This window comes from Maniola hyperantus, chromosome 7 (genome assembly GCF_902806685.2).
Source record: "Maniola hyperantus chromosome 7, iAphHyp1.2, whole genome shotgun sequence".
Taxonomy (NCBI): Eukaryota; Metazoa; Arthropoda; class Insecta; order Lepidoptera; family Nymphalidae; genus Maniola; species Maniola hyperantus.
In genome coordinates, this window is record NC_048542.1 from 7,953,039 (window position 1) to 7,971,899 (window position 18,861).

Sequence of the window (18,861 nt, forward strand, 5' to 3'; positions counted from 1 at the left end):
AAGTTTCTTTGTTAAAGTCGTAACATTTAGTATTAGTAACATTTTGTACTACTAATAATTATTGTTTCACAGAGTTTCTGCTAGGTGCACTGGCTAGTGGCTGTATAGTATGGATGAATTAAAGCTTTAAAACTAAGTAGGCCGATTTACTATTGACGCTATATTGTTTTGATTTTTGAAATCCATCAACTTTGCCGAGATATGTATATATACTGCATGCCTTACTACTGCGTGCAATAGATTCGTAATCCTATCGTATCTTTAATTATTTACCCTAGAAATATTCAGTGGAGATTCTTTTAAATGATTACGAAACGTATGGATGTATATGGAAATATTCTTCTGATGTATTAATATTTTAACACTTGGGTTTAGACAACATTTCTAAATACCGTAAAATGCTGCAACTTTGCCTGGATTTTGCCGTTTTTGGTTTGTGTCTCTGAACCTATTTATTTTTATTGCTATTCATGAGTTTTCGAAGAATAATAGATCTTATACCTTGCCAGATAAGACCCAAATCTTTTTAAATTATGCAGTTTTTACAAATTACAAGCACTCAAAGTCATAGGCAAAGATGTAGGTTAAAGACTCAACTTTGCCTAGAAGGATATCTCAATAAATAAAATGTTGATCTTTTACGGTTAAAGAACTTTATTCTCATTAAGAATTAAATTCACTTACATGAGAAATTTAACAAATAAACAGTAGGTATATTATCCACACATCAACTGCGACTTTATACAAAACAAAGTGGGTAGAAATGAAATTATTACAAAGTAAGCGAGTCGATCGAGTGCGCGAATGGCACGGACATAACATGGATTATTAGAGACTAGATACGGCTGGCACTTCAAGGTAAGTACAGTAAGTAGTATAGTAGTATTTTCTATGTGTATGTATTATTTATAGTAAAGGGCTTATAATATGTAAATGTACACAAATATGTATACTTAAGTATATTTATATATATCATATGCATTTTATTTTTATTTTTATAGTCGTGTATGTAAGTTTAGTATGAAAGTAGATATTAATTATATTTATATATAAATATAAATGTAGCAGAATATGGATTTTTTTATGTTAAAGTTTTTGTTAATGTAATTTATCATTTGGTTCTAGAGTTATTGTTCAGTATATGAAATTTTAGGAGTTTTTTATAAGTTTGTAAAGACTGTGTGTTTTATGTCACTGGGGAGCTTATTGTATAATTGTACGCCTTCGCACAAAACATTTTTCATCCCGTAGAAGTGCTAGAATCCCACTTTTCGCTCGTAGTCTTTAGTACTAATTATTGGTTGTAGTTTTTGGCGGCGCAGAAATTATTTTAGGCACACCTCTCACATATTTTATTATGAGATTTGTTTCGCCATTTCTTGTTCGACTCTCAAGCTCTTCTTTAAGATGTTTCATATATGATTGCTGCTGAGATGTTTGATCGGGGTAAATTTTGTTCACGTCATTCTTCACGCTTGATTTGTTTCGAAGTATATACAGGGCTGTTTTTGGGAGCTCAAAACATACTTTGATTAAGCGGTTTTTATCTGGATTGTATTTTCCTATCCGATAAACTTTTTCAGGCTGAGGGCAATCTGTGTAAATAGTTTTTAAAATACTCCAGGAAGCGTTTCTATCATGAATTTGTCTCTCTTTCGGGTCAGTACAGGTTGATTCAGCTATGCCTGACACTAATATATTTCTTGATCTCAAGTTTCGCTCGTTTAGTTCTGTAATAATTTCTTCTTGTGCTTTCACTTTCGGGCTTGCGTCCACACTAATCATTTTCAAGTCTATGTTTTGCATTCTAGATTCTAATAACTCAACCTTCTTCTGTGTAGTATTATTCGAACTTTTGATATTCATAATTTCTAATTTCAGTTTGCTTTGTTCCTCAATCAAGAATTCAGTCGTAGATTTTATATCATTGACTTGATTTTTTATGACAGACACATCTTCACTTATTTTAGAGAAATTGTCTATTTGCATGGTGTTGTTAGATGTGAGGTACGTCATCATTTCTGACATTTGAAGGTGTAGTGCTGTCATTTGTTTACTCAGTTCAATGAACTCATGTTTTACATCCGAAAATTCAGCCTTTAATTCTTCATTTTCTGCAATAAATTTGCGCTTATTTCGAACTGTAACTTGAGACAATTCTGATAGCTGGGAGGCATTAATTTTGCTTGGTAAATTTGGGTAAGATCCGCTTCGCGCAGATGCCAAGTCACTTCTAGTCGGAGATCGGTCTGCGCTCATATTGATCTTTGTTTTTACTCACGTCAGTACAGCGGCGTCGCATGCGCTTGCCAGGTGTGGGAGCGAGACGGTGCAGAGACGGGTCGTACAGAGCCCGTCTTGTTTACTCCAAGTGCCCCCCGCTACAGCTTCGCAGAGCGATTAAGTTGTATGATACTTAAAATATGCACACCAAATACTGCCTTGTTACTGAAGATTTATAGATGAAAATTGTTTGTCACCACTTTGTTTTTATTTTCGATTAATTTGTAACACGTCCGCACTGTAAGCTGTGTTCGCAGCGAAATTTTCAATACTTTTTTCCCATATGTATGAGATACCGCGCTTGTCCCCGGCAGTCAAATTATTGCTATTAAAGTGATATATTTTTATTCACAGCGAATATGCAAAGTTGTAGGTGGTACCATAAGAATTCCATACAAAAATATGGTTAACACCAGGGCTGGGCCAAAAAAAATACAGATTAAACAAATAAACTTTTATTGACTTTTCAAATAATGTTGTGTTCGAAAAATGTTTTAAGTACCTAGGTACTTGTTTCGAAGACAAAATACTATCTTTAAATAAGATTATAAAACAAAAATATCGTTAATTATAAAGGTAATATGTAATTCAACAACACAACATAGTAACTTAAAAAAACTTACAACTTATAACGTCAAGAACTGTAGGAACAAAATACAAAATTTTGGTATTAAAAACATCAATATAAAAATAAATTATGTAACAAAAAATACTAATACTCGTTTATCCTAAATCATGTCCTCCGTTTCTAGAGACAATGTAAAAAAAAAGAAATACGTATAAAACTACACATTTTTTTGTAACAAAAAATATGATTTGGTAGGTATACATATTCATCCTGTTAGGTTTCATATAATTATGGCTTTAATCTACTGACTGACTGACTGATCTATCAACGCACGTTTTCTCCTGCTTCGTTTTATAGTGTTTCCCATATTTTCAAATAGCTGCAATAGAATTAAGATTACTTAAATACATTGACAAAATTACTAAGTTGGCTATGAAAATACTTATGAACTGTCCTAACGTCTGGAAGGCAAATTAAATAAGAAGAAAACAGGCTCTATTCTATTAAATAATATTTTAAAAATTGGTCAAGTTCGCATTAGACTCGCGTATCAAGGTGCTGGAATGGCGACCTCGGACCAGAAGACGCTGTGTTGGAAGACCCCCACTAGGTGGACGGACGACATCAGATGAGTCGCAGGGAGCCACTGGATTCAGGCAGCGCAAGACCGTGGCGTGTGGAAGTCCCTACAAGAGACCTATGTCCAGCAGTGGTCGTCTATCGGTCGATAATGATGATGATGATGATTAAGGGGTTCACCACCAAAGCTGTTAGTTTATCTTCTTGAGCTGTTAAAGTTGATAGTTTATCTTCTTGCTATTATTTGACATGATAGTAAGTAACACATATTCTGTGAATATTTCAATATAAACTATGTATTATATGGTACACAAGATTCAGCTTGTGACAGACAGACAGGCAGCTAGACAGGCAGCTAGACAGCATGTTGGAGACGTCTTTATTTAACCCTTTTTTAAATTAATAAAATTGCGACTAGTGACAACCCTAGACCCAGGCAAAGTTGTGTCACTCAAGTTTCCATAACACTGTGCAACATTGCCTACTAATTTATTTTAACGAAGTCGGCTCCTTTTCATAAAAATATCAAACCGTGCGGAATATAAACAGTATTTTCTTACCCTGGGACGTTATCACTGCACTAAAACACCTTTTTTCTGGATAAAAATGTAAAAGTTGTAGGACACTAAAAATTAACGCACGCTCGCGCCGACTGTGTTTGCTCTACTGACGGAGCCACCATAGAGCTACCATTTTAAAAAATAAAAAATATGTTGCTATAATGATGTAAAATACTACCAAAGGGTAGAAAATAAGACAAAAACTAAATAAATGGGAGATATCGTAATTGAAAAGAAATAGGCAAACTTGAGCTTAGTTTGCAAAGTTGCAGCAGTTTACGGTACATGTTAAAGCTAAGTATAATACGTTTAGAATGACTTCTCACGCGCCATTTTAACTGTACGTGTTAAATTTCATGTCAAAATTCGTTTTTAGTCCTTATTTTAAAGGTGAAACGTACTTTTGACATGACCGTTGACCCATAGAGTTAAAATGGCGCGTGAAAAGTGATTTTGTACGGACTATAATCTGTTTTACGATGACATTGAAAGCGACATATATATAAGTAGGTTAAAACGTTTAGGTGGTTGTTGATACATTTAGGTACACTAAAATATAGAATTTTTTATTCCTTATAATAATCATAAGAAAATTTCACCGGAGTTATGACCCCAGAAATAGGATGTGAACAATTTAGTTCAAAAACTTAACAAAATATATTAGAGCTTGATAAGATTTCTATAACATCGAGTAAGTATTCTTAGAAGGAATAGTAATGAAGTAGGTACATAAGTACCTAGACCTACCTGTACCTACCTACTTTAGTCAAGATTTTAGTGTCTATCTAAAAATAAGAATTTCATTTGTATACAGAATGAAATTGGATTAACATTGAATTGAGAACATTTCGTAGCGTTGTATCTGTCGTTGAGACCGACAAAACGTCACACAGGTATGAGTCACAGAGACAACGCTTTAAAAAACAGAAATCTCATTCTAAAGGTCGATGTACTTCTTGCCGACTACTGTATTTTATTATTGGTTATTTTTGTAAAGCGCGAGGCGAAGGAGTGAAGAGCCGACATCCGTAGCAAAACGAAGGTAGAGTAGTGTAGGTGACGGTGGGGCGAGTTTTCTGGCGTATCAGTACTCTTACTACCGACTGGTTAAGAGTTACGTTTGAGTATACACATCTTGTCACTTGGTGAGAAAAATATTTCGAAAATAAAAATACTCGTTAGAGTAAAATGGAGGTAAGTTTCTTTGTTAAAGTCGTAACATTTAGTATTAGTAACATTTTGTACTACTAATAATTATTGTTTCACAGAGTTTCTGCTAGGTGCGCTGGCTAGTGGCTGTATAATATGGATGAATTAAAGCTTTTAAACTAAGTAGGCCAATTTACTATTGACGCTATATTGTTTTGATTTTTGAAATCCATCAACTTTGCCGAGATATGTATAATATATACTGCATGCCTTACTACTGCGTGCAATAGATTCGTAATCCTGCAGTAGGATGGAATAAAAAGTCGGTACCCAGGTAGAGTACGACTTTTTTAAGTAAATAAAACAAGCTGCTGGAAACAATTTTTTATAAAACAACATTTCAACATAAATAAACAACATAGTAATCCACTGAGCATTTATAAATACATACATATATTTAAGTAGGTATATCATTTTTATACATACCTACTCATTATCTATTCGTACAATTCGTATGAGTTTAATCAAATATATCAATATAATATCAAGTTGAATTGTATTTTTTTAATAGTATGATATTAATTACTTTAGTATCTTTACTATTCTTGGTACACAATGCACATGTTACTTATTAATCTTAGCCATTTTTACGGTGTTGCCATAGAAATAGAACACTTCGATTTCTGAACAATGGCTTGAGCCGAGTGCACAAATCCGCCACTTCGCATTTACATAGTAGTAAGTTCGTACTGCGAAATGAATCGGTGGATTTTCCTGTAGAATTCTGTGATATACTTATTATGGAAATTAATAAGTGCGTGCGGCAGCCGCGTTCATAATATAATTTCTATATGACGAAAAATCGCGGCTGTGACATTTCGCAGTGCGGGCTTTGCGCTCTAGATTTTACAATTTGAAATTCCGTATATATATATATATATATATATATATTTTAGGTATCAATTAAAAATAAAATAAAATCAATCTATTTGCTTTCTAAGATATTGATGTTATGGTTATACGTAGATACTACATGAATGACAAATAAAAGCAATAATGCGTAAAAATGATTTCTCATTCGCCATTTTAACTTTATGTGTTAAAATTCATGTCAAAAGTACGATTTTAGTCCTTATTTTAAAGGTGAAACCGTAGACTGAGTAAAAAAGCTAGACTAAAGTACTGTGTAACCGCGTCTGAGATAGCGATAACACGACTATTACCATTGTTTAGTAGTCAATATTTGTATTAACCGATCAACAATATTTTGTATTAAACGTTTTTTATGTGAAAACAAGTAAATAACTAATGAGAAATACAATGACGCCATGAATTCTCAAAGTTTGTTTTGCAACTAAAGTTGTAGTCCTTGAAAAAAACCGGTAACACGATAAGGGACAGAAAATAGGTTAGCTGCGTCTCTGTTTATCACATTAGTAACTTTATCTGTTCTCTCTTTTTAATGTGAATGAGAAAGCAAACGTTCCTTTGTCTAGATTTTTTACTCAGTCTATGGGTGAATCGTACTTTTCGCATGACGGGTGGGCCATACAGTTAAAATAGCGCGTGAAAGTCATTTTGTACGGGCTATACCTATATTTTTTATCGCCTACATTTTGTTCTTGCATAGGTACGGATTTAAAATATTTTGTGCAAAAGGAAAAAATAAAATTTCTACACAAATCAATAATAACATTTTATACATTTCTAATATTTTATTATTAATAAATCTATTTAAATTAAAAATTCGACGTTTACTAAAATATAGTTAGTTAGGTATCTCTACTATATTTCGATTCATAATAGTCATAAAAGTAAAATAGAAGTTCTCATACTTCTAATTTAATAATGATGACTAGACTTTGTTGACTAAACAATATCAGCAGCTGCAATAAACAATAATTTATGAGTAAACCTTCTTTTATAGTTTTTCTTTAAAATATTATGTCGATAATATTATTTGTAAAGGTACTTAGGCGGTTTGGCTGACGAAAAATATTTAAACTGGGAAAAATTGGTTTTACGTTTCGTGTGTTACGTACTTAGCGATATATACCTACACGTTGCGCGTAGTCTTATGGTACCGTTGTACTTTTGTTTTTTTTAATTTTTAAGCCACGAAGTAGTAAATCGTTGAAAATTAGCTTTTTATCTTTAATTATTTACCCTAGAAATATTCAGTGGAGATTCTTTTAAATGATTACGAAACGTATGGATGTATATGGAAATATTCTTCTGATTTATTAATATTTTAACACTTGGGTTTAGACAACATTTCTAAATACATGTTAAAGCTAAGTATAATACGTATAGAATGACTTCTCACGCGCCATTTTAACTGTATGTGTTAAATTTCATGTCAAAATTCGTTTTTAGTCCTTATTTTAAAGGTGAAACGTACTTTTGACATGACCGTTGACCCATAGAGTTAAAATGGCGCGTGAAAAGTGATTTTGTACGGACTATAATCTGTTTTACGATGACATTGAAAGCGACATATATATAAGTAGGTTAAAACGTTTAAGTGGTTGTTGATACATTTAGGTACACTAAAATATAGAATTTTTTATTCCTTATAATAATCATAAGAAAATTTCACCGGAGTTATGACCCCAGAAATAGGATGTGAACAATTTAGTTCAAAAACTTAACAAAATATATTAACAGAGCTTGATAAGATTTCTATAACATCGAGTAAGTATTCTTAGAAGGAATAGTAATGAAGTAGGTACATAAGTACCTAGACCTACCTGTACCTACCTACTTTAGTCAAGATTTTAGTGTCTATCTAAAAATAAGAATTTCATTTGTATACAGAATGAAATTGGATTAACATTGAATTGAGTACATTTATATTTTATACCTATTTAGAATTGGAGCAATATCATCTAATAAATAATTTTCCTAGTAGGCAACTCTACCTACTAGGCAATCCTGGTAGCGGGCCGCCATTTTTCGAAACACACTCGTAGGAAGCTCGTAGGTGTTAATAATACGGCCGTAAATCTCGCGCCAATATCCATGCAGTCTGTGACAGTCGCGTAGTGTGTTGAGTGTTGACACAAGCGTACGATTTTGTCATAGTTGTACCAATTGATGTTGGAAGGCCAACCTGGGCCAACCCCTGTTGTACCTATCTGGACTTTCATAATATTATCTTTGTCTAAAAGGGATTGTAATAAAACTACCTAAGCAAAATAAAATGAAATTTGTTATTGTCTATGGAGTCGAAAATTGTTCACATGCTATTTTCCAAATATACTTAACATTCTAATAATACATCGAGGTGTTTAAAAAGTTATTTTAATATCATCTTTCACCTTTCTAAATCCATCTACCTAGTAAATATGTATTTAGGCTTAAATATAGAATTCTTCATTAGAACTCATTTTAAAATGCACCATTATGGCTTTTCACAATATAATAATCTACCATTTTATAATAATTCTATAGAATATATTTACTTTTGATAAATGTTACTTGGTGCGAAACGTTACCTAAGTACATTTCCATTTTGGTTATTTTATCCAGTATGGTTTCAATAAAGGCAAATAAATCAAAAATCATTTTGTCGTTGGCCGGCATGGGGTTAGATCTTGTACACTTAGTACACTCGTAATTTTGGCAGTTTGTAGATAGGTACATCGATGTTAACATTTTATAGTACGTATAAAGTATGAAACGGAATCGGATAAGTATATATGCACCTAGATTGGGGTATTATACCTACTCGTATGATATTTGGGGTGCTTAATATTAGAAAATTATCTTTCATTTAAGGAATGTTATTTAACTATTTTGTGATGAATCTATCCATAATTCAACTTTTATTGGACCTTCAAAAGTCGTTTACCTTAGTTAAAAAAAAAAGAGTCCCCTGATGTTATTTAAACTTGTCAGCTACCTACTATTAACCCTTTATTAACAACCCTTGTTGGGATATGGTATGTCCTTTTATTGGATAAAGTTGCAGGACCAACGGTCATTTAGCAGTACCTGAGCGTTAGCTTTTATTTAATTATGATGCCATTGAGTATTTAAGTAGGATATTTAACATTCAAACAACAAGAGAGCGAATATTAACTTTTATCGATGGGTCTCGTTAAGTAGGTACTTATTTACATGTAGCAAAGTTGGGCTAGCTTTCGTTCGGTCCCGGTCATCAAAAGTCCTGACAGAGGCGCGAGCCGAATTTAATGCCCATGACATTCTAAGGTTCTCAAGAGAGCGAAAAATAACTCTCATTACATTGTTTAGTGCCAAAGGCCTACTCTCATTTGCGCGTCAAAAACCGCGATTTTAATCGCTATGTGCCACGATTTCTAATGTTAAATTCGAATTTAACGTACCCAATTCAATTTACGGCTTGCCCACGACGTTTCCGTTCAGCAAGCGCGGCGCGGCGAGCGGCAAAAACAAATGTAAAAAGAAAGTCAAGCCCGCGCTGCCGAGCCGGGTCTTGTTCGTGTAAAAGATCTCGGCACGACAATGGAGGGGATATGTATGTCTGCGTTTGCGGCATGCGCTTTGGTACTAATTACACTGCTCGAGAAACGAATGGTTGACTGACTACTAAACAGTCGCGAGGAAGCCCGCCGCAGATACCCTCGCCGTTGTCTCACCTCACTTTGCACCACCAAATAGATCGATAAATCACTTAATGCCTCTTTGTTTGTGACGCCAACTGATCCGAACTGGCTAGACGATTAGGGGTAAAGTTCATCAATGTAATTAGATGACGGCACATCCTCTTAAATCCCTTCGGTGGTCTACCCATCGGCCGGCCACTAGTCGCGGAAGGGGAACAGCCCGCCCATCCCCCCCGCGTCCCAGTCCGCGAGCTCGACAGGACCGAAGCACTCGTCAAAGAACTGCTCCATAGTTTTGTGCACGTGCAGGTTGGAGCGCTCGAATTTGTGGCCTTCGTCTGGATAAACCTGAAAGGAAAGGGATACCTACATAAGTACTTTTTTAGGATTTGATGTTAATTTTCGTGATCTAGCGATGAATAGGTACATCGCGGAAACAAGCTTTGGTTGTAGAACACTTATATCGAAAACTCTTGATTGTCGATTCATTCATTAGTTTTTTGCAACAATCGCCCATCGCTACTACACGGTCTTCTAAGCGCTTGTGCTGTCATGCTCTAATTGAAGAGACGCTCCGACAAGTACGAAATAAAGTAAGGAGTTGAAGTAGGTACATACCTGGTGCGTGTACAACGCCTGTGCGCGTATGAGCGCCCGTGCGAGCGCGAGGGCGTGCGGCGGCGGCGCGCGCAGGTCGGCGGTGGCGTGCGCGAGCAGCAGGCGGCGTGGCGGCAGGTTGCCGGCACGGCGCCACACGGCCAGACCCGCGCCCGCGCCGCTGCCCCAGCCGAAGTACCGCTCCGTCCAGTACGAATCTAAAAACGACGTAAGGGGTTAATTAGTTATTACCAAGTACTGCTTGATATCGCGCATTGTGTGACCGCCGTCAATAGTAATTCGTTCTGCTAATTTGCCGAATCTGAATAGTGGAGCCCTGCCGTATTACCATTAGAAAGAGGATTTTTTGTTGATATGCTTAAAAAGTTATTGAGGAAATATAATAGCCGGCAAAGTTAATTTAAGATTTTGCTGGATTGCAAAAAAATAGTTTTCCGAATAAGTACTATCGGATACCTATACCTAATAAAATGTAGTATTTAGTAAATGGTGTAATGTTCTCAAATGTGTGTGAAGTCTGTCAATCCGCATTAGGCCAGGGTTGCGGACTATGGCCTAATCCCTTCTCAATTCTCATTGTGGGAGCAGATCTGTGCTAAGAAGTGGGCCGGCGCGGCGGCGCGGCGATGAGTTGATCATGATGACCATTGGGTTGAATAGGTAACATCACAGAAAACAGTGGGTGAGATACTCACTGTGATGCCGCAAATCAGAAAGCGGCGCCAATAGAGCCAGGCAGCGCGTGAGGTTGCGCGCGTCGCCCGCGGCCAGCGCCAGCGCCGCGCCTGCGCCGTAGCCGTGGCCCCACGCGCCTATCCGCGATCCGTCCACCATTTTTAGGTTATCCCGAAGATATCTGTCGTAGGTAAGTAACAATTAAGTAATGTTCGCCTGATCGAGTGAGCGCAAAAAGCGATGATAGCCTATAGTCTGCGACAGGCAGAGATGGCAATCGGGGTATGAGGTCGGGGGACGTTCCGCACACCCGCAAGTCACCCGCGTTCGCCCGTACCGGGTTAGCGTGGGGGTGCGGGGCGTTCCTTCCCGTGGATTTTTAACAAAATAAATAATATGAAAATAGGCAAAGTTTTGAATACTTACGATAGAACTGCGATCTGGTCTTCAACGTCCGTCGATAGTAATCTCTGATAAATTTCAGTTCTCAATTCTTCTCCCTATACAAAAAACAAAACAATACAGCTTAGTATATTTTTCTTTCTCGTACGCTTTTTAGGTAGATACCTACATTACATTTCCTCGTTCACCTCGATGATAACACCAAGTAATTAAAAGTCATAGTGTAATTAAAAGTGGAATCAAGTCCTCTAAGAATAATTACTAGGTAAGTATATAACTTGAAGATTAGCCTGACATTATAATCATTGTACTTATTTTGATAGAATTTCGTAGAAGCAAGGTAGACCTAGCCTAGATTATTTCATAGACATTAGTAGGTACCACAGTTACTAACCTGACGCTGGTGGCTGATTCTGCTGCACACAATCTCTAAAACTAAACTTAAATTATATCCCTTTTATTATGCTCTCTGAACAAAAGAATAGATTAGATTTAGAAGAGATTGTGTAGAACAGAATTAGCCACATTGTCGCCCTTATCTTCAGGTGACTTGATTCCGCTTTGTGCGTGTAACTGTTTGTCTGTCGAAAGTTGGTACTGTACCTGTCCACCGGACCCTCTAGCGTCGATTTCAGCGACGATGAAATTTCTTGTAGTTGCCAAATACCAGCCCCAGTCAGGTCGCCATTGTTCAGTCACCAACTGCCCGCCCGGCTCTGCTGATCTAAGGAGTAAATCACATAATATTTACAACTACATACAAAGGACATACGAATCTGAGACGTAGACTATGGGCGTAAGAAAGTAATAAGAAAGTTCAGAGTTACTCAGCGGACGATAGAGTTTAATATCATAAGTGATCAAATCAGAAATTAGATCCATAGAATGGTTTCTATAATATAGTAACCGATAACAGCTAAACGGATTGCGAAGCTGAAGTAGCAATGTGCGGGGCACATAGTTTGAAGAACCAATGGACAAGGTCCCAATGGAATGGCTACCTTGTACTGGGTCTGGAAAGCGCAGCATTGGCCCCTGTTCACTAGGTAGACAGACGACCATCAAACAAATCGCAGGGCGTGGCGTGTGGAAGTCCCGACAAGAGACAGCAGTCTAGAAGTGCCCAGCAGTAGACGTCTATCGGATGGTATCGTCAAATTACAGTGACATCCACAGAGGGTCGTGACTCGTGACGCGAACGAAGTCATACATAGTGCATGAGACTTCTCTGTGGTGCTCTGGGACGCTGCGGTTCGATTTGCTCTACGATTGGTCAATTGTCACGCCTAAGTGCGTTGCGAGTTCGCAGTACACCATATCCACCTTGTATTTTTGTTTCCATCTTTACTGAACATGACCATTGACCAATACTTAAAAGTAAGCACCAATAAGCAAATAACTTTCCAATATGTATTTAAGTGTAATTGCCTATGGTCGTACAATGCTCTCAAAGCTGAAACTACTGAAAGCACTCACACGTGTAATACTAGTGGCAGTGGTAAGTCGTCAGTCTCTCGCAGGCCGGGTGGTAGTAATAGACGAACGCGGGCTTCCCGATGCGCTTGAACCTGGAAAAAAGAAATTAAGGAGTAAGGTTTTTATTTTATTGATGAGGAAGCAACTGGAATAATCGTACTGGATGGAAGTGAGAAGCGATTAAATAATATGATTTAATAATTAATGAGGGTAAGAGCCTCAGAAGATCCGATTGGCGCTGAGCAGCGAAGGACTGCCATGAGTGGCACCTTCGTGACATATGCCGAGATTCTCTTTGGGTACTGAGGCAGCAAGTAAGTTGGTAAGAATGATTTAAATGTTGTAATCTGTGCATGTTGCACTATGGTGCAGATTGTCTGTTTCATTGTATATGACTATAGCCTACGACTATATGACTATTAGCGGTGATAACTGCGAGCGCCTGGTGGGAACCAAAGCAGCCGAAGCTTTTGCAAAGTTTTTCTCAAGCGTATTTCTCCCCGAGGTTCCATCACTAAGTGCTTCGCAGGCTAATAGTTATGATAACAGCCAAAACAGTAATATGATATGTATTCAAAATTTCTCTCCACAGCATGTAAAGCATGGTATTACTAAGTTGAAGCCGAATAGCTCTATAGGCCCAGATGAAATTCCACCCTATATACTCAAGAAGTCCAATTATTTTGTGCTCCCCCTCTTTCATATATTCAACTTGTCTCTTAAATCTGGTACTTACCCATCACAATGGAAGCTATCAAGGGTTACCCCTATTCCTAAAACTAGAAACACCGTAGCTGTTGAGGATTTCCGCCCTATAGCAATCTTGTCTACACCGGCTAAAGTTTTTGAGAGCATACTACATGAAATAATTCATAAGCAAGTCAATGTGTTTCTCTCTGATGAACAACACGGCTTTAGGAGCAAGCGATCAGTTAATAGTAACCTATTGATATTGGTAGACTACATTTCCGAATGCTTGGATCGTGGTGGACAAGTTGATGTCCTTTACTTTGAGACTATGGCCTAAACCCTTCTCACTCTGAGAGGAGACTCGTGCTTAGTAGTGGGCTGGTAATGGGTTGATCATGATGATGATGATAGAATGACTAAAGTTTACGTCAAGTGAATTTTACAGACTTTCTCTCATTGCTTCACTCTGATTCCCAAAATATCAAGTCAAGTCAATTTACTTAATTTTGCTAATATTTTGTGAACCGGTAAGGGTAGTTTGACATATGGTATGGATACGAATAATATGCAACCTACCTCAACTCTGAACACTTTGGACTGTGGTGAGGCAAGAGTTGCGAAGGTTTGTCGCAGCGGCTGCCCATCCCATAGCACTGCACGCCGCACACCGCCTGCCGTGCAAAGGAACGTGGCTGGTGGACCTGGCCCTAAGCACTCCTGAGAACAAGAAGTTGAAGCTTTTGGGTATCTAAAAGCAATAGCGAAAAAGCATTTCGGAATACTAAAGTGCCCTAAGTATTTTGTCTTATACATCATTATGTATAAGACAAAATACTTAGGGCACTTTACATCATTATGTATAAGACAAAATACTTAGGGAACTTTAGTAACCACTGCAGGAGGAATTGAGGGGTAAACTGGAAGGATCGTTGGAATTAGAAATTCTTGTTACTGATAGTTTTGAGGACAAAAAACTTTATTTTGTTAAATGAACTGTGACAAAACATTACCTGTACAAAATAAGAGAAGTTTTTGCTAAATATGACCCTGTTGTAAAGGCAGACTGTGGGAAGCGAATCATTCTCGCCAGCGACGTGCGGCAGCACTGTCGACGTCGGCCACGCTGGGAGGGAAGATGATGAGTTGTCGAATTCCTGGAAAAAGTATGAACTCTTCAAGTATAACCTAGTTTAAAAAAAAAATAGTAGTAGGTATATCGTGATGTGATTTAGGTACTTGTTTACCTACCGGTTCATCTGTACTGGGTTCTATAGTGGTATCTGGGATAGATCCAGGACACGTTAGGCATGATGGTGGTGGTGGCCATCCATCTACTGGTACTAACACTCGGTAAACGTGCCTTTCCCCTGCTTTTTCTGGTGCTGTTCCAATTATGTATCTAAAAGTTTTAAGCCAAAATCAAAAGGCATGTAACATGTTTTCCGAACTGGTTAGAATCGTGCATTTTTGAAACTTTTGAGTGTTCTTTACCCAAAAGGTGCCGACGGGACTCTATTACCAATTACTAAGACTCCGCTGTCCGTCCATCCGGCCGTCCGTCCATCTGTCTGTCTGTCAGCTGGCTATATCTCGTGAACCATAATAGGAAGAGAGTTGAAATTTTCACAGAATATGTATTTTTATTGCCGCTATAACAACGAATAATTTTTCAAAAGACCGCCATGAAAAATCAAAAAAATTAAAAAGTATGCGAGTCCGTCTCGTACTTAACCAGTTTTTTTTTAAATACCAAAATAACTTACAAAAGTCGTCTTCTTTCGTCCCATCCAACTAATTGCGTGATTTCGAAATTGCCTTGTGTGATCGTGGTTCTGGTATCCTGAGTCAAGTGGACCGCATGTCTCCATATCCCGCCCTGGTCTGTGATGGGTGCTGTAGTAAAGATACCACTTCGTCCCCCGACGAGAGCACCTCCACCACACCAACCACAGTCTTCCTCTACTGGATCTGAACCTAGACCTGACCACCGCGACCCGTCGGATTCGTCTCGATAAATCTGAAAATTGTATGTGTACCTACTTAGGTATGTTTAAAAACTATTAGTCTCCAATTAGGACAAGTTGGTAGTTCTGTGATTGGACGGTTTCTTTTCAGAGACAGATTTTCATGATTATTTCAGATCACGTTTCCAAATTTTAGGCACTTATTTGTTGTAACCACATCATTTTCGAGTTAAGAACAAATTACCCGGTTGAATTTTCGTAAGCAACCAATAGAGATCTGCATTTTTTATAATAATATTTTATAGGTCAAGTTTTTATTACAAGCAAAAAAGGCGAATATCTACAGAATAGAAAGAACCACTTTTTAAGCATTAAAATAAAACAAGACAAAACAGAAGGCCTTGAACATTGTTTCTGTAGAAGACGCTATAGTTGAGTTTGAGTTTGATTTTATGTAGATATTAGGTAAGTATAATCGAAAAGCTCACGTCTTGACAGTTGTACTGTGTAGCGTTGCAGATGCTTATGATGGAGACATTCTGAGGACGGTTGAGGAGAAGAACTGCAATTTGACGTTCTGATATCCAGGTACTCCATCGAACATACCAACCTAGAAATTGGAATGACTATACTGGGTGAATATCCACTGTCGTCATCAGTCTTAATTTGCTAGAAGGAAATCATATCTATACTTATATTATAAATGCGAAAGTGTCTGTCTGTCTGCTAGCTTTTCACGGCCCATCCGATCAACCGATTTTGACGAAATTTGGTGCAAAGATAGCTTGCATCCCGGGCTTTTTATCCCGGAATATTGAAGAGTTCTCACAGGATATTAAAAAACCTAAATCCTGGCGGGTGAAGTATCTAGTATTATATATTTCTGCGAATACTTATTTCAACTATTCCTACTATGTATTTTATGCTGGTTGTGCTATACCTACTTATTCAACACGCAAGCGTTATTAGTTTTCAATTTGGGTAAATAATAATTATCTGGCTATTCAAGTAACGGAATACGTTAATGGTTTGACAAAATAATTCCGAATGATTTAAACTACATTGTTTATTAATTGATGTTACAAATACGGCTTTTGTTAGTTAGGTTATATAATTTGGTTTAATGTTCTATAGGTACTTACTGCTATCTATTGGTGAATTGAACTGTATCGCATGAGGGAAGAGGAATTTTGGAGTCTTGATGCTTACGACGTATAATGTCGCTACTGGATTGTTAGTATTTACCTGAAACAATAATTTTCTTTTGCTTGCTTGTTTTCTTTGTTTGTTATAAATCTTAAATGAACACAGATAAAAGAATTTACAGAAGAAAACTACTTATAAGACTCATAGAACCAACTATTCAGCATTCAAACGTGGTCTTATCGTGTATGGCGCTCTCTCCCAAGACAACCTTTGGAGAAAGGAGTAGACATTGCAAGCGGGCTTGTAATCGTATTTTTCTAAAAGATGAGTTTGAAATGACTTTTTAATCAGATTTAGCTAAAGAACCTCATCTCACTTTTTTCATTTTGCGTCGAGAAAAATACTCACCATTAGATACAGTCATAATATAATTCCATTATTCCACACGTAAGTACCTTTTCTAAACTAGCAGTAACTACGTAAACAATATGGTATGTTCCCGTGCCTTTGTTTTCAGACAGTAAATACAACAATACATCTGTCAGTTCAGATTTCATAAAGACTTCAGGACCAGAAATATCTTACCTTCGGATACCGTAACGTCCGTATTGTGGGGTAAGCGGGTGGTTCCTGCTGGTCCAATCCGTACCACGGATATTTGTGTTGTTGGACCTGAGTGTCGTTGTAAGTCACGTACATGAGCGTCTGCCCATCTGGGCTAAACCATAAAGCTCGATCTAGTCTGAGAACTTCCGTCTCATAGAGAAAGTCTGGCACGCCGTTGAAGATTACTCCTGGGACTCCTGTAACACCATACAGTTTCACGAATTAGGTAGGTTCATTTTTTGGAGTTCCAAACGTCCGAATGAAAAATAGAACACATACCTAAAGGATCACTCGTGTGTCTGTCTGTCTGGCCGTTTGCTCCAATTTTATATACCAGTATAAATTTCTATGATCCAAACATGGACGTGTAACGTGAATAAATGCATTTTCAATTAGGGGGCACTTTTGTAAGGGCAAATAAGAAAATTAAAAAATAGTTTTGCAAAAAATTGTAACGTGTGATATATCAAATAGAAAGCCTTGTTGTGGAGGTTTGAAATATGTTTTTGTAAGATTAAAATAAATTTCGAAATTTTCAGAAAACTCTGAAACTACTGAATCTAAAATTTTGGAAAAATATAGGATATAACTCTTTACTTATAGATTAGAGAAAAGCCTAAATAAATAAATAAATAAAAATCTTTTTTATTCGAATAAACTTTTACAAGTACTTTGGAATAGTCGGATGCATCTAGAAGTCTATGGTAAAGTGCATCAATAAAGAAGTCTATGGTATTAAAATATCATGGTAAATCTCTCAATATTATGCGTATAAAGTTACATTATATTTTAATGTACCTACGGAACTCTCTCCACGCGAGGTTAACTCGCATTTGCAAACCGGACAAATGCCTACCTATAGTACGCGACAGGTCGAAACGGCAATCGGGGAAGAAACGCCCTGCACACCCGCATAGCCCCCGCGCTAAGTCGGTGCGGGCAAGCGCGGGTGATGTACAAGTGTGCGGGGCATCCCCCGCCTCATACCCCGACTGCCATCTCTTGCCATCTCCACCTGTCGCGGACTGTACATACTTACCAGTTTAAATTAGGTATCGCAACCACCCCAACGTAAGTAATTTCAGACGAGGCGACGAGAGTAAGATCTTGTCCTAGTTATGGAATTAGAATAAGATCTTGTCAAGCAACGTTATTATACCTACCTAATATTCAGTGCTTATGCAAATAGGTGCTCGAAAATATTGACTTGCTATAGAAATGGTTAAGGTCAAAAATCCTTAATTTAAAATCTAAGTATCTACATTTTTGTCACGTATTGAGATGCAATAAGATTTCGCAAGCAATTTGCCAAATTGACGTCTTTCTGAGGCACCGATAAATGGAATTTGATGTAAGCAGTGAATGCGAAAACTACAAAAGCTCCAATTCACGGGAATTTTAATTTTAAAAGCATACGTGAACGAAGTACACACCCGCTCTGATTTAACGCAAGATTGGCCTTTGTGAGAGCACACGAGGGCGGAATGCAAACATAACTTTGATAAATCGCCGCACGGCCGATAAATTTTTAAATATCTACGAATATGTGCTCCGAA

The 18,861-nt window shown here is 37.3% G+C and overlaps 1 protein-coding gene across 14 annotated transcripts in view; it reads right to left on the reverse strand.

Annotated features, from left to right (window-relative positions):
* Nucleotides 1-7,351: 7,351 nt before the first annotated feature.
* The window catches only part of LOC117983993 (inactive dipeptidyl peptidase 10), a 279,553-nt gene continuing 268,043 nt past the window's right edge, over nucleotides 7,352-18,861 (reverse strand). For all 14 annotated transcript variants that reach the window (XM_069499615.1, XM_069499614.1, XM_069499613.1 and 11 more), the window contains 13 exons: nucleotides 17,285-17,502; nucleotides 16,696-16,798; nucleotides 16,042-16,163; nucleotides 15,353-15,606; nucleotides 14,838-14,988; nucleotides 14,600-14,743; nucleotides 14,166-14,306; nucleotides 12,900-12,991; nucleotides 12,027-12,147; nucleotides 11,448-11,521; nucleotides 11,042-11,202; nucleotides 10,347-10,543; nucleotides 7,352-10,076 (listed from right to left, as the gene is read on the reverse strand). In XM_069499615.1, coding sequence (XP_069355716.1) covers nucleotides 9,927-10,076; nucleotides 10,347-10,543; nucleotides 11,042-11,202; nucleotides 11,448-11,521; nucleotides 12,027-12,147; nucleotides 12,900-12,991; nucleotides 14,166-14,306; nucleotides 14,600-14,743; nucleotides 14,838-14,988; nucleotides 15,353-15,606; nucleotides 16,042-16,163; nucleotides 16,696-16,798; nucleotides 17,285-17,502 — 1,928 coding nt within the window. In that variant the 3' untranslated portion in view covers nucleotides 7,352-9,926. The remainder of the gene's footprint in view (nucleotides 10,077-10,346; nucleotides 10,544-11,041; nucleotides 11,203-11,447; nucleotides 11,522-12,026; nucleotides 12,148-12,899; nucleotides 12,992-14,165; nucleotides 14,307-14,599; nucleotides 14,744-14,837; nucleotides 14,989-15,352; nucleotides 15,607-16,041; nucleotides 16,164-16,695; nucleotides 16,799-17,284; nucleotides 17,503-18,861) is intronic.